Raw genomic sequence first — 14,485 nt, forward strand, 5'->3', positions numbered from 1 at the left:
GAGAATATCTGCAAAAGTGGCATCCCTGAATGTACCTTAGCCTACTGAGTGAGAGGTAAGATTTCTTATTGACAACTGCTCAGTCAATCTGTTAAAGAAGGATAAATACACATTTGTAAAAACGAACAAAAGCTCATGCACACACATTCTTCTCATTTATAACTCGCTCTTCAAGAACCAAAAATCCGTTCAGCTTGTAGCTTGTTTCCACCTTATCAGCAGGGATGCGAGGTCATTTTTTAAAAAATCTGTGATCAAGCCAAAAACCTGTTTGTGCAAAATCGGTGCACGTTTCCCCGTTTCCATAATAACTAATCGGAATCATTTTGGCAAGCAAAAAAAAAAAAGGTCTCACTATTTCCTAACGTTCTGTTATTTTTGGTGCTGGACTGTGATCAATTTCAAAAATCTGTGATAGATTTCAGAATCTATGTAAATCTGTGCAAAAGGTTGAAAATCTGTAAAACACAGATTAATCTGCGAACCTGGCATCCCTGCTTACAAGTGCGGTGAACTAATGAGCTGCGGGTTCTTTTAAAAAGAGCTGAGAGCTATCAGCTCACTTTAAAGATTCGATTCACTGGAATAGCTCAGTAGCGAATTGCCCATCTCTACGCTCACTGCAAAAGTGAGTTACAGAAATAGCAGACGCGTGACGCCCTCCGTTTCTTAACCCATTCATGGTTTCAGCATGGCCATAGTGAAAATGAATCACACGAATAGTACTCAGGATATTCTCATTGGAAAATAAATTGGATTAGGAATATATTTTCTTGTAAGTATTGTAAAAGTTTGCTGCATTAAGTTGCATATTTCGCTTCGGTTTTCTAGGTAAAAAAAAGGAAAATGATGTATAACTTTTCCAGAAAAGAATAAACCTATGCATTACCTTCTACAAAATTATAGGATTTTATATTTTCTACAATTATTCCAAACAAAGTATGTATAAAAAATAACTTGAAACTAGTTATGATTAGAAAACTAGTTTTAAGGGGGTTGTCATAATTCAATAACTAAAACTAACTTTGGAATGGCATAAAAAAAAAGTTCCATCGAGTTCCACTTAAATTTTTTTTATAGTATTGGGCATATCTTTTCCTATAAATTTTGTAAAAATCAGCTGCATAAAATTGCAAATTTCGCTTTGGTGTGAAGTTTTATCATAGGTAAAAAAAAGGTAAAATGTTGTATAACTTTTCCAGGAAACAACAAACCTATGCACTACCTTTAACAAAAATATGGGATTTTTTATTATCTTCAATTATTCCAAACAAAGTATGCATAAAAAAATAACTCGAAACAAGTTATAAATAAAAAACTGATTATAAGGGGGTTGCCATAAAAACGCTTTGTATATCCGAAACGGTGCGACCTACACTTTCGGTATATTTGACAAAATAAATTATTTTCAATAGCTCTAAAACTTTGTAGAAGAAAAAAAATTCTATCTCTTCAGAAAACAAAGTTATGGTTATATTTTTTGTCAAAGTAGGCCATGAACAATTAGGGATAGAATCAAATTACGCGATATATATTTGTAAAAAAAATTTTTAAAAGCAACTATATGCATTAAAAGAACGGTTTGGCAGCTGCTGATTTATGTCCACGTTTTTATTGATTTGTGTGACGGTTGGAATAGTTTTGAGCCCCTGTTTAGAATTTTTCCACGTTTTTTGCTTCGCCGCTTACAGTGACGCAATGCATTTTTTAATACTTGTCACTCCATAATTCCCGAACCGAACGTTGTATTCGGATGTAATTCTTGCTTTGTATGGGATCATAACACCTCTAATTTGAATCTAGGTTTGTGAAAATCGGTTACGCTCTATCTGAGGAAAGTGAGTAAAGGCAAGTTGTGTTTTCTTCTTTCTTGCCAGCTCGTACTGGTTTTGTATCGTCATTTTATATGACGGTTTGTAAGCTTTGACACTCATCGTCCTGTAATTGCAAAACCAGAAGTCAGATCCGGATGAAACTTTACAGTAGCTTTTGCGACAACATGAGCTTTAATTTAAATAGAGATTTATAAAATTCGAGAAAATGTGAAGTAAGTTCTACTTTTGGAGTTTTTCTTCACTACCTTCGGTGCCTCCGGAACGGGAAATGGGAAACTATTAGTGCCGAATCAAGTTTGTCAAGAAGAATTTGTCAGTGAGTTTCGTGCGATTTGTACTTGTGTTTGCCATCGTTTATGAAGAAAAACACATGAAATTGAAAATTTCCCACTTGTCGTACTCTAGTTTCGAAACAGAAAGTCGGATCCGGATGAAATGTTCTAGAATTTTTTTTAAATAATTTTAAGACCTTTCGTTTGAATCACAGTTTGTGAAAATTGGTCAAGCCTTTTCCGAGAAAATCGAGTGTATAATTTATACCTTATTTTCACATATTACCCTCTAACTCCTGAACCGAAAGTCGGATCTAAATGAAATTCAATAGCAGACTAAGGGGGTATAAGAGCTTTTATTTGATTTTATTTGTGTGAAAATCGGTTCAACCAACTCTGAAAAAAGTGAGTGGTTTTTGCACAAAGTGGTCGCAGTTTGACAGTTTATTGTCATTGATTATTAAATTTACTGAAGTTCACTAATTATAATTTGATTATACACTTTATGTTAAATTTTTACCCTTACTCGCATACTTATCCGGATTTACCTTATAACTTAAAAATTATTTAAAAAAATTCTTTTAAGCAACGTGTAATTCTCTATAAACTCGTTTATCTTCTGTAAAATATTTTGATTTTTCTGTATTTATCGAAATTTTTCGTTAAAAAACAGTGAAATGAAATCAAACTGTGCCGGGCTAAATTTATTAAGTTGAATCAGATATCGTTTTCTTTGAACATAACTGAAACAAACCCAGCTACATACCCAAATGGAATAAGAACAAATTTGCTCAAATGACACGTTCCCCTGGTTATACAGAGATTTGTTCTATACAGCAGTTGCGAGTTGAGAAGGGTTTTGCTTCAAGCGAAAACAGCGTTTTTAGTTCATTCGACTTAGAAGTTTCCCGACGCCTGTTTTAGGTAATTCCTCTCAGTTAATTCGTTTAGTTAGCCTGATTCTTCGGCTGATGAACTTGACGGAAGGATTCTATATAAATCCATGAGACACTTAACAGGCCCGGCAGATCGTGTTGGCTCGCATGGGCGGCAGTTGCACATTTTTATCGCTTTTCCTGCGGTCTATTATTCAGCTCATGAGGAACCCGATTTTTCGGAAGTTTTCGAGTTCCATTCAACAGCATTCAGGTTCTGAATTGAGTTTCAGATTTCAGGCCCACGACTGGAACTGAAACGTATATTGTGGCATAAGTTTATGTTCCAGAATCAAGGTCTAGAATTCAGTTCTAGAATACAATTCCACTTCCACGATTTTGGAATTGATATCTGAGCCTGAATTTGTAAACGGAACTCCGAACCTGGATTCTGGTTTGAATCTGAATTTGAGTTACTGGATTCAGCTCTAGAATTCAGTTTAAGAACTCTGGTTGAATTATGAAACTGAAATTCTTTATTTCTGTACTGGAAATGAACTGGTGCTAGATACTAGATTCAAGATTCAGTTCTAAATTATGTTCCAAAACTCAGTTCCAGATTCAGAATCTGGTTCCAGTTCCAGAAATGAGATCTAGAAATCAGTTTTAGTTCAAGAATTCAGGCTTAGTACCATAATGAAGGTTCAGAGTTCAGTTCCAGATTTCTGGTCCAAATTTCAGTTGCAGAATCCCGGTTCAGAATTCTCAGTTCGTAAATCAGGTTCTAATTCAGAATCCAATTCCACCTGAGCCAAAACTTTCCATATTACGGGTCCAGACCCTATAATATGGCAAAACTAGGTCCAGCCCCCCCAGTACTATGGCAATCGATTTTAACTCAAGCCAGTAATATAGCATGTTCTAATTCAACTGCCCTTTCTCTTATGAGATAAATACACTCAACGTGTCTCTGATAAAACCCACCCTCCTTTTTCCTAGCATTTGAAATGGTGTACGTGTGTCGCTTATGCGTTTAAAATGTGTGGTTTGGGGTCAGGACTCCATCTAGATTCTGAATGTTCTTGTACTCGTCTCTCGAATTAGACAATCATCATGTCACTTTCTAGGCGGGGCTTCAAGTAAAGCGTGCCTGATTGGGAAACAGTATCGATTTCGGTTAGCAAAGTGTCAAACATTCGGTACATGTTCGAGTGTGCTTTTCGGAACCAGCGTTGAGATAATCATGATCAGAAAAAGTTCATTTCAATATCACTCGTGATAGAATCAGTTTTAGAAATTGAAAAAATAACTTATTGCCTGAAAAGTAACTTCCGAGATTTCCGAGGCTCGAAGTTTACAAGCGACGAATTTCACCCACAGAAATATCGCTAAAGAGATAATCAAAAGCGAGAAGAGTCTCCGGTGATATTTCGATGCTGGATTTCCACTACGTTTGACACAGAAATGATTTGTGCCAGATTTAATTATTATATTTTCATCAATAAAAAAATCTCTACTGAATAAATTCGCAACTGACAAATAATGACTGATGATGAATAGTGATCATAGCGACGAAAGGCTGTTTTAATACCTGCTGGTTAATAACACTGCACTATTTAGATTAAACCCAATAAAACGCTATTTACCATAAATTTGATCTATAGAAGTAACAGGAGTGCAGCATTGTGCATGTTTTAAGTACACAGCAGACGCAGCGTTTGAATTGCGTGCTTGCGTTGGCATAGCGATAGCCTGCGCTCCTGTTACTTCTGCGTATGATAATCAAGCTAAATTAGGCAAGGATGGCTTCTATCGTATCAAAGAACGCTCACTCGCAACTCTTCACACGATTCAATAAGTGCCATCAAAGAGAGACGGATATCATCACAGCAACAAAAAACCGGCATGGCATAGATGGGACACCAGTGCGAGAGCGAATTTCTCTCGATTACCTGTTTGAGCATCACGATTTAGCACGCTGCTGTGGGGATTCTCTTTGAAGCAACAAACGGTCGCTTATTCTCGTTTCGCATTCCGATTCTATACGGGCAGTTGATAATTGCGATAGAATCATTTTGCTATTGCGGCTTATTCTAACTATGTGCATATAACCTTTTTGTATAAGTTGTGTCTATGAAAATGTATGTGAACGCTCCACACAATACTTTTGAAATATTGCAACCTAGTATAAGAATCATCAAGTCGAATCATCGATTCGATTTTCTGCGATAATTGTCAACTTGCGATTCTCTCTGTTGGTAAATTTTACACAGCACGGATCATTATCAGACTGTAAATTTTTTTAAGGGCTGTGAAATACTCAGATTATGAAGTGGAGCGAAGATATGTAGAAAAATTCTCTCACGGTTCATGCATCGAAAGACACGAGTTCTTGTAGCATCTTCTACCGGATTGAAAATGTTGTATACAATGTAGATAAATATCCAGCAGCTTCTGTCAAATTATCGGCAATCATAAACACTGAAATTGGGTAATATTTTTTTATTGAGTTGCATAACATGCATTGTGATTGGTTTTTTATTGTTGTTTTTTATCATTATAACTATTATTAATAACATCACTTGCTGCTTCCATTGATGATATTACTTCACCAGCACAGTATTGCCGAATAATTTTCGAATACATCATCTTGATCCACTTTCAGAAAGGTTCTGTTTTTGTTCATCGGCGAATTTATTCAACATGTATTCTGTAAAAGATTGAGATATAACGGCAATGAAAATTCATTTCCTAAAAATCTTCTGCTCGAGAATCATATCAGATATATTCAATGTGCGAATTTTTTACATCAAATCAAATATCATCAAGGAGTTTTCATAAAATCAGTACTGAACTTTTCTGCAATGAGTTTCGTGAACGATGATTTTTTTTTGTCTGAATATCAATTGTGAAAACATTCAGTCGCTTTTTCAGGAATTTTGATTTTTTCTCAACACTGCTCGGAAGACGTCATTTTTTCTGGTTCAGAACCGTTGGGTGGAAGCAGTGTCAAAGTTCGCCTTAGACTTTTCAATACTTAAGTAGTTCAACTAGGACTGCTAGTGCCTCTTAGGAGTTCAACTTGAAGCAATTCATTTGCTAGGATTTGTTTTCAAATTTAGCCTCAGTGATTTTGGTGAAAGAATATTCAACGCTTTCGAAACTGTTGTGGTCATTTCTAGAAACGAAGTCATCTATCGCAAATGTTTCAAACATTACACATTTCTGTACGACAAAAACCAGCACATCGGGACTAAGGGCACAGATTGTAACGACAAAGGACAGTTATTAACTTCGAGGTGAAGAAGAAAACAAACGTCACAATAAGCAATGCTCAGGCAGATGTTTATGATTAAGATAGCGCTATTCGCATTTTTTGGCGATTATTTGGCAGACTGGGACCAACTCGGTGCTGCTGCTACTGGTGCGGCCTTCCTAATTTATCTCACTTAACCACTTTCAGACAAAAAAAGGCTGAACCACGGGTAGCGTGTTTAGATTGTCTGTCTCCGATAGGCAAACGGACAAAGGTCAATGTCTTCGTTGGAGCACAGGCTCATCTGGTACATTCGGGAGATGACATATTTCTCATATCCCGAATCAGAACATTGACCGAGAAGAATTCACTCAACCGGCCTGACTGACAGACTGACTGACTGACTGACGAGTGATTCCCAAATGCAAAATGCAACGGATAAATTTGATGCAAATTTATTGCCTTTTGATTTTCAGGCATTCCTGGCAGCTGAGTCGCCCACTGTTTTTTTTTTTTTGGCAAGGGCCCCAAACCAGACACAGTCGTCTGTGGATTCGCATGCGAAGGAAACAAAAAAAAAGACGATAATGTCCCGAAAGTGCGTTCCTTACGGTCTTCATGATTTTTTATGCTACACGAGGGTGTCATTTCGACATCCGCTCCAGTAATTTAGATTTCATACATTATTTCGCCCATCGGCTTTGTTTGTGCGAGGTTTTTTTTTTGTTTTCTTTGCACCGAGCAGGGTACGGTTCATGTGATACCACTTATGAATCACCCACAAAAATTTCTTCCACATCAAATCGACGGCGCGCAATTCTGCATCCGGAGACCGGATACGAATCCCTTCCCCGATGCGTACGGTGCATCACAATCGCAAGGAAGTCGTCAAGCGACGAGCTCTCTTGTTTACGGATTTTGGTTCCGTTTGGCTTCCAACCCGGTCGACACGATTCGTTGCCAATCGTTGATTCCCTGGCGGAGCCGGCGAAAACAAAAAAACGGGAACTCCGCCAGGATTTGGTTACATCCCGAAACTAAACTGTTTCCTAATTAGTTTTGCACAACATGTGACTAATCTTTTCCTGTATATATTTTTTGTTTGTTTCAATTGCAGAACACAACTTTTTGAAATACACGGCCAGTACGATGGCGGCATCCAGTATTGCGGCTTCGCTCAGCGGACTTCGGTGGGACCTGCGCAGCGGCCGGTCGATCAAGTACCTGGTGGATCGGTTTACCGATCTGACCGGGGTAGAACAGGTAAGTTTTTGGAGCGGACGCATTACAGCGTAGAACATTTTTTCTTGTCAATTGGTCTCTTTTTGACCCGACGTTTCGACCTCTGATTTCGATCTTTAACGAGGGAAGTAACTGTAATATTTTATGTTTATCCGTCAGTGCACATAACAGATTATGATGAAATGTTATGCCACTCAGCAGTTGAACATAAACCGCTTAGCAGATATAAAGTATCTGCTACTCCCTTGAAAACTTTATTTCTATTCAGCAGACACTTTATGTCTGCTTTGCGGTTTATGTAGAACTGCTGAGTGGCATTACAATTCAACGAAAACTGTTATGCGCTGTCGATATAGCAAAGTACATGAAATTGGTTTTGTACTCATTCCTATAAATGTATTAACACTAAACGAACTGTTAATCATTTATTAAAACGAAGCTGTACAATGTTTAAGATTTGATATTGATTCACAATGCTAACGCTACTCGTTTAAAAAGTGTATGTCTATGAGCGTACACAAATCTATTCGACTAGGAGTTTTGCAAATATTCAAAACAATAACTAGAGAGTAAATACCTTATGATCACAGCCACCCCCAAACCCCTACCCCAATCTGATACATACCCGGTGAACGACCATTATTAGGTTAAAACCGGGGGTTAATAAATGATAAAAAAAACCTTCTGATCAAAACAGAACCGGAATTTTCATTTTAAAATTCCCGCGCTTGTCCAATCGGTAAACTTTTATTCTCTCAACGTTGGCAACGCTTTTATACACATTCTGTCAAATTTTGAGGCATATCGTACGATTATTTTTTGTTTGGCGTCCATACAAAGAAGTTGAAAAATTTTCGTGTGGCGATTTTTATAATGGATGAAAATTTAGAACAACGTGCGAGCATCAAATTTGGTGTTGCAAATGGATTTAAGTGTTCCGAAACGTTGAAAATGTTAGAAAAGGCCTTTGGTGAATCGTGTCTACGAAAAACACAGGCAGACGAGTGATATAAACGCTTCAAAGGTTGTCGTACAAGCGTGGATCATGATGAGATCCCTGGCCGCCCAACAACATCTGTTACTGAAGAAAACATGGAATCGGCGAAGCAAATCGTGTTGCAAAATCGTTCTGTACCGATTAGAGAGATTGCGGTGTTGTTGGGCATCTCTTATGGATCAGTTGAACACATTTTAACTGATGTTTTGGGTTTGAAACGCGTCGCTTCTCGGCTGGTGCCAAAAAAGCTGAATTTCATTCAAAAACAGCGTCGTGTGTGCGTTGGTTGTGTCGCAGTTTTTGGCCAAAAACTCAACCAATATCATCAACCAAGCACCGTGCTCTCCAGATATGGCCCCGTGTGACTTTTTCCTCTTCCCCAGACTCAAATTGCCATTGCGGGGAACGCGTTTTGAGACCATAGAGACCATAAAAGAGAATTCGCTGCGTGAACTAAAGGCCATACCTTCGGCGGCCTAGAAAACTTGTATGGAAAATTGGATCAAGCGTTGGCATGCATGTGTTGCCGCAGGAGGAGAGTACTTTGAAGGCGATAATAATCAAATGTTTAAAAAAATGAAATTTTGCGTTTTTTAATAAAATTCCGGTTCTTTTTTTATCATAAGGTATTGTCTCATATTTTAAACAAAAACGTTTGTCTAACTTAACGCCACTTCCAGAGATGGTGGGTAAATTATTGAGTAAACATTGATATGGTACCAAACGTTTTTCTTTTATTGAAATATAAGACTACTTTTCTTTGATAAAGACCAAAACCATTGGTCGAAACGGCGGGCTGTATGAAACAGTTGTTACTGACCAGAGCTTAAAATTGTCACGCATTCTCAATGAAAGAAACCATTCCAACAGTCTCATTTTCAATGTTTCACTGTCATTCGTAAATGACCGACACCAGAACAAACGAAGAGAGACGAAGCATTTTCGTTTCTCATCGAAAAAATGACAGAGCATAATTGCCAACGTCATTCTTTCCTCTATGACAATACGAAACCAAAACTCCTACAAACTCGAGCACCAACAGGTAAGAGTCATTGTGTAAACTTTTTCCGTCATTTTCGATTCTCAAAGCTTCGGTTGAATACCGACACAGCATACTATGGGATTTAAACTGAAAACCGCAACTGAACTGAAAGGGCAAATGAAAGAAAGAACACAATTTTGAAACTACTGCTTATGCCATTGACTGGACATGTAATTAGTTTGTAAGCAAAGCTGAGAGTGACATTAATTTTTCGTCATTTTCATCTATTTTGAGACTCAATGAAAATGACTTTTATTAGCTCTGTTCCTGACCCCTAAAGTCAAACACATTATTACATTGTATTAAATTTACGTTTTATCATATTACGTCAATTTTAGGTACACTAAGATCTATTTTAGGTACTTATTTGTACGCTTTGTGTTCGACTAATCAGTGCATTAGCAGTTTATGTTGAACTGCTCATGTCTTTGAGGAAGTGTCGAAAACACCCGGCAAACGACCACAATTAGGTTGAAGCCGAGGATAAATAAACGATATACAAGTGTTGAAACGAAGAAACTTAGTTTCGGCTAATTGGTCGTCATGCGTACTTAGTACAAATCGGTTACCGGTTCTCCTAGTGATACCAAAACCCCCAGATAACTACTTTAGTGCGTTGATCAATAAGTCCCGGGACTGATACATAGATGGCATTGTCAATAATATTTCCGTACTATTTTTCATGAGTGCCCACTTTGCCAACTGAAAATGCTGAACGAAGATCCGTTCGGTCAATTGAATCGGCCACCAGGTTTCGTCCATTGCCACATATCGCCGCAAAAAATACAGTTTATTTCGATGAAACGGCTCGAAATAGCGCTGGGAATCAAAGACACGTTGGACATTCTACGCAATTTCAAGAATAGGAAATTTCTGAATCCGTAGATCGCTGACATCTTAAAGATATCTCACGGCAGTGTGTACACTATTTTGCTTGAACATTTGTCTAAGTATGAGGAATCTGTTGTCAAAGTGGGTGCCACGTTTGCTCACGGTAGACCAAAAAAAAAACGCCGTTGATTCCCAGCGCAATTTGGAGCAGTTTCGTCGAAATAAACTGTATTTTTTCGCGGCGATATGTGACAATGGACGAATCCTGGATCCATCACTATACTTCGGAGTTAAAGCGACCGTTTGAACGAGTGGACTGTAGTCGACGAAAGCCGTCCAAAGCGGCCAAAAACGCAAATGAGCTCTGGCTCCTTTATGGTTTCGGTATTTTGCTCCTTTATGGTTTTCAAAAACATGATGAAAAACTTGATCATCAATGATCCAGTGACTTACCGCGGTATGTTTAAAGTTTATGTAGATATCATCAAATGAAATATTAAATTCGAAGCAATGTTGGGTACAGTTTTCAAATGTGGAAAATTCTCAGATTTTATGATTGGAGTTAAAGACTCATTGTTAAACTATGATTAAAAGTTATTTTATTGGTTTATTTACTTATGTTTTATCAACTAAATCAAATCTGTATGTGAACTGATAATCTCATATTTCATCCTCGATTTTCATATGGGGCAATTTTACGTTTGCTGACAACACGTTTTTTAACCCACATTCAAAAGGTTTTGCCATTCGTTAAAACTCCAGAAAAATAAAAAAAATCATCCAAAACTTTTCTGAATACATGGGATATGTCAAAAGAATCACTATCACGCTATCTCGTGATGACTACGCTGATTGGATTCTCTAATAGTAAATGTAGTTTCAATAGTCGAAAAAGACAAGCGATAATATCTACCGAAATGATAAATAGATGCCCGGTCATATTTTTTGCTCAGTTGATACAGACCCGGAGCGAAATCAATCTTCAGTTCAGCAACGCCATCGCACGGCATCACATTCAACATATCATGTCAATTGTGTGGGTGCGCAGTGCTGCTATTTTGGGGCGCATGAATTTGACATTTTTCTGCCCTACTTCTACGTACGAGATTCGATGCGGACTCGCCTGAGGGCGCCATGCTCGCAAAAGAGGATGTTGCCAATGATTTGTTCGGGAAATGTGAGAGCTGGATATCTTGTTAATATGATGTCTTTGGTTTGATGTCAGGTTAAGGGTTGCCAGATATATGGATTTTTCACTCATTGTTTGAAGAAAAGGTCTGACACAGTTCCAATCTTAATTACATAATTAATATACAGAATCTGTCGAGAGGAGAGAGAGCACCTGATGGCAAACATGACAAACTTTATGTAATTTTGCTGATTTTCCAGTACATTGGTAAAATTTACTGAATTTTATACGCATTTTGTAAAAAAAAAAACTGATTTTCTACGGATTTTTAAGAAAGTTGGGTTTTTCCACTAACATAAGCAATATTACATAAAGTTTATCCTGCTTTATCATATAATGATAGAGGATCGCAATCAAACACATACAAACTTGTTTGCCACTGGATGACTTCCCGGCTGTAGTGGCAACTTGCCAAATCTGGCTAAATCTTCACGGGACCTTTATGGGTTTCTCGTACAGCTCCAACTATATCGTCTTATTCATCACGAACACTTTGGTTTTTTCTCCGAAGCTACATATCCCTTGCCAAATGAATAGTTTTTTTTAATTTTGTCCATAGAAGCAAACTTGAACTCCGCAAAAACAAAAAAAAACTAAACTCTATTTAGGGGATATGAACCGTAAATGGCCTCATCGAATTGGTCAACAGACAAACAAAATAATCTCTGTTTACAATCCGTACTGCTGAACTGTCAAAATGTGTTCATCCGATTGAGGTTAGCAGTGACGATAAACCTGACACTCGAAGTGCCTGACGAAAAAGTGCCTGTTAAAAACGTGTTCCACAGTGAAAAGAAAAAAAATATCAGTTTGTTTAGAAAAATGTTATACACGGAAAATAAAAACTACGTCTTTGTTAAGACGTAGAGCCGTCTTGAGCTAGTTTTGATATGATCAGTATCTACCGGGGAAACAGATTGAAAAACTGACATATGAACACAATGATGTAATGAAAACCGCGAAAATGTTACTGCAGAGACGGGACTCGAATCCGTAGCTAACTCCTAACCGGGGAAATTGTTTTACCAATTAAACTACTCTGGGATTTTTTTCGATATGACACCAAATTTCGACGTTTCATGCAATTCTAAGACTTCTGGCATCAAAAATTTCATCGATATTGAACGGAACCCCCAAATTGGGTGGAATGGACTTAAATAAGGGTTGCTTTGCGGTTCCGTGTAAACAAACTGATATTTCTCTTTTAAATATCCGCGTTTTGCATCAATGATCGATTTCTAAGATTGTAAATTGTTCCTTAATATTGGATTTGCATGAATTTTAGTGGCTTCGGCTGTAATATGCATTCGGTTAGCAGGTGAGGCACCTTTTATTAGCCAAGCAGTGCTACTGTGCTTCCGTGGTTTAGTCGATCAACGGACATACTTTGTGATCTGATGATTGTCGGTTCAAGTCACAGCGGTCGGTATCATTACTTTTTTTATTTCGATGAATTTCATGTTATGGAATTTTAGACACAATATTGAATGTTCTCGCTCGTCAATGTGCGTCAAACTGCGTAACGCTCTTTTTATGTTCATCTAATAGAATGTGAAATCACAGGATTTTGTCGAAGTGTGTATACTTGACAATTAAGGGCTGAGGCCGCAGTAGGTCGCGTATAACCACGTATCTCGCTCTGCGTATTACATTTCTCTCTATGCTCTCTCGCATATGGACAAAACGACTCTCGATGGGCCGGGTGACTAGAAAAGCTTCGATATTTTCTTTTACAAGTTTGCATAGAATGTGTCTGCATCCAATAAAGCTACCACTTGTTCGGCAGCCTTGCTGAGCCGATTATGTTTCTCTCTCATTTTTCGTTACGTTAGCAGGAAACTGGAGCAGAAAAAGATGGCGCCTTCATAGAATTCGACTTACCTTCACAAAAATAACATTCACTTTATTTTTATCGTGACGACATATATGTTTTTATGCACTAATCGCATCTAAATTAAATTATCTAGACATTGTCTGGATAGATTTTTGATCCATGCTTTTAAAGGCGAGATATTCAATGAACAAATTGAAAGACGGCGTTTTCAACTATGCAATTCTTCCTTCAGAAAAACAGACTTTCCCGTCCGCTAAAGTCAATGATTTTCTAAGAGATTGTCAATTGGGTTTTTTGATATTCGTCATCGTTTCTGAGAAAATCAAATTGGAAGCGTGAAAATAGCCTTCTAAATCACCCTACAACACATTGGCCTCAGACCTTAAGAACTGAAGAACTGAATGTTTATTCAACAGAATTATAAATCTAAAGTTACTCCAGTTCGAGGTCATCAACTAGATCTCCATTTTCTAATAATAACAGCATGAGATATTGACGTTTAAGTCCAACGTAATCAAGCTGAGCTCAAAATAGAATAGTAAAAAAGTAACAGTTTTGGTTTTTGTGACTTCGGTACTCAGTTAGTGCAATTGCAGATTCATTATCGTATAATATTTTCTTTCTTTATCTGATAATCACGCTCCACAGCAGACAACCAATAAAAAAAACAATCTGTGATAACTTCCTATTGCGGGTCCTCTCGGTGCGCAATGGCAAACATGTGGTTCATCATTTGGCTTCCACAACCACATGGGAATTTTTGCAATTTGCGCCAAACAAACGGCGACAAACAAAAGCAAAAAAAAAACACTGACATTCTAACGTCTAAAAAAAGACCCCTATAAGAAAAATCATCTGTTCAGCCACAGAGCTCGATTTTCCATTCATAAAACCACGTTCCGCGCACGTCGCGGGGATTCATTGAGTGAGTCCTGCGGAAATTATCTTCTCACTCAACGCTCGCGGTTGGTGCCTTTTTAGGTGGAAGAAGAAGAAAACCGTCTGTGACTGCAAGCGATTCTTCCTGTCAAAGGGGGTCTGTCTCCATGTGCGTTTGTTGTTGTCTGCGTCGCACTGTCAGAGAGTGCGCCCAGTGGTGGGTATAAATTATA

The 14,485-nt window shown here is 37.8% G+C and overlaps 1 protein-coding gene across 1 annotated transcript in view; it reads left to right on the forward strand.

Moving 5' to 3' along the window:
- The window catches only part of LOC131425859 (G1/S-specific cyclin-D2), a 249,721-nt gene that overhangs the window by 218,412 nt on the left and 16,824 nt on the right, over positions 1-14,485 (forward strand). The window contains exon 4 of the mRNA XM_058588104.1: positions 7,356-7,501. Coding sequence (XP_058444087.1) covers positions 7,356-7,501 — 146 coding nt within the window. The remainder of the gene's footprint in view (positions 1-7,355; positions 7,502-14,485) is intronic.

Source organism: Malaya genurostris, chromosome 1 (genome assembly GCF_030247185.1).
Source record: "Malaya genurostris strain Urasoe2022 chromosome 1, Malgen_1.1, whole genome shotgun sequence".
In the NCBI taxonomy this organism is placed as follows: Eukaryota; Metazoa; Arthropoda; class Insecta; order Diptera; family Culicidae; genus Malaya; species Malaya genurostris.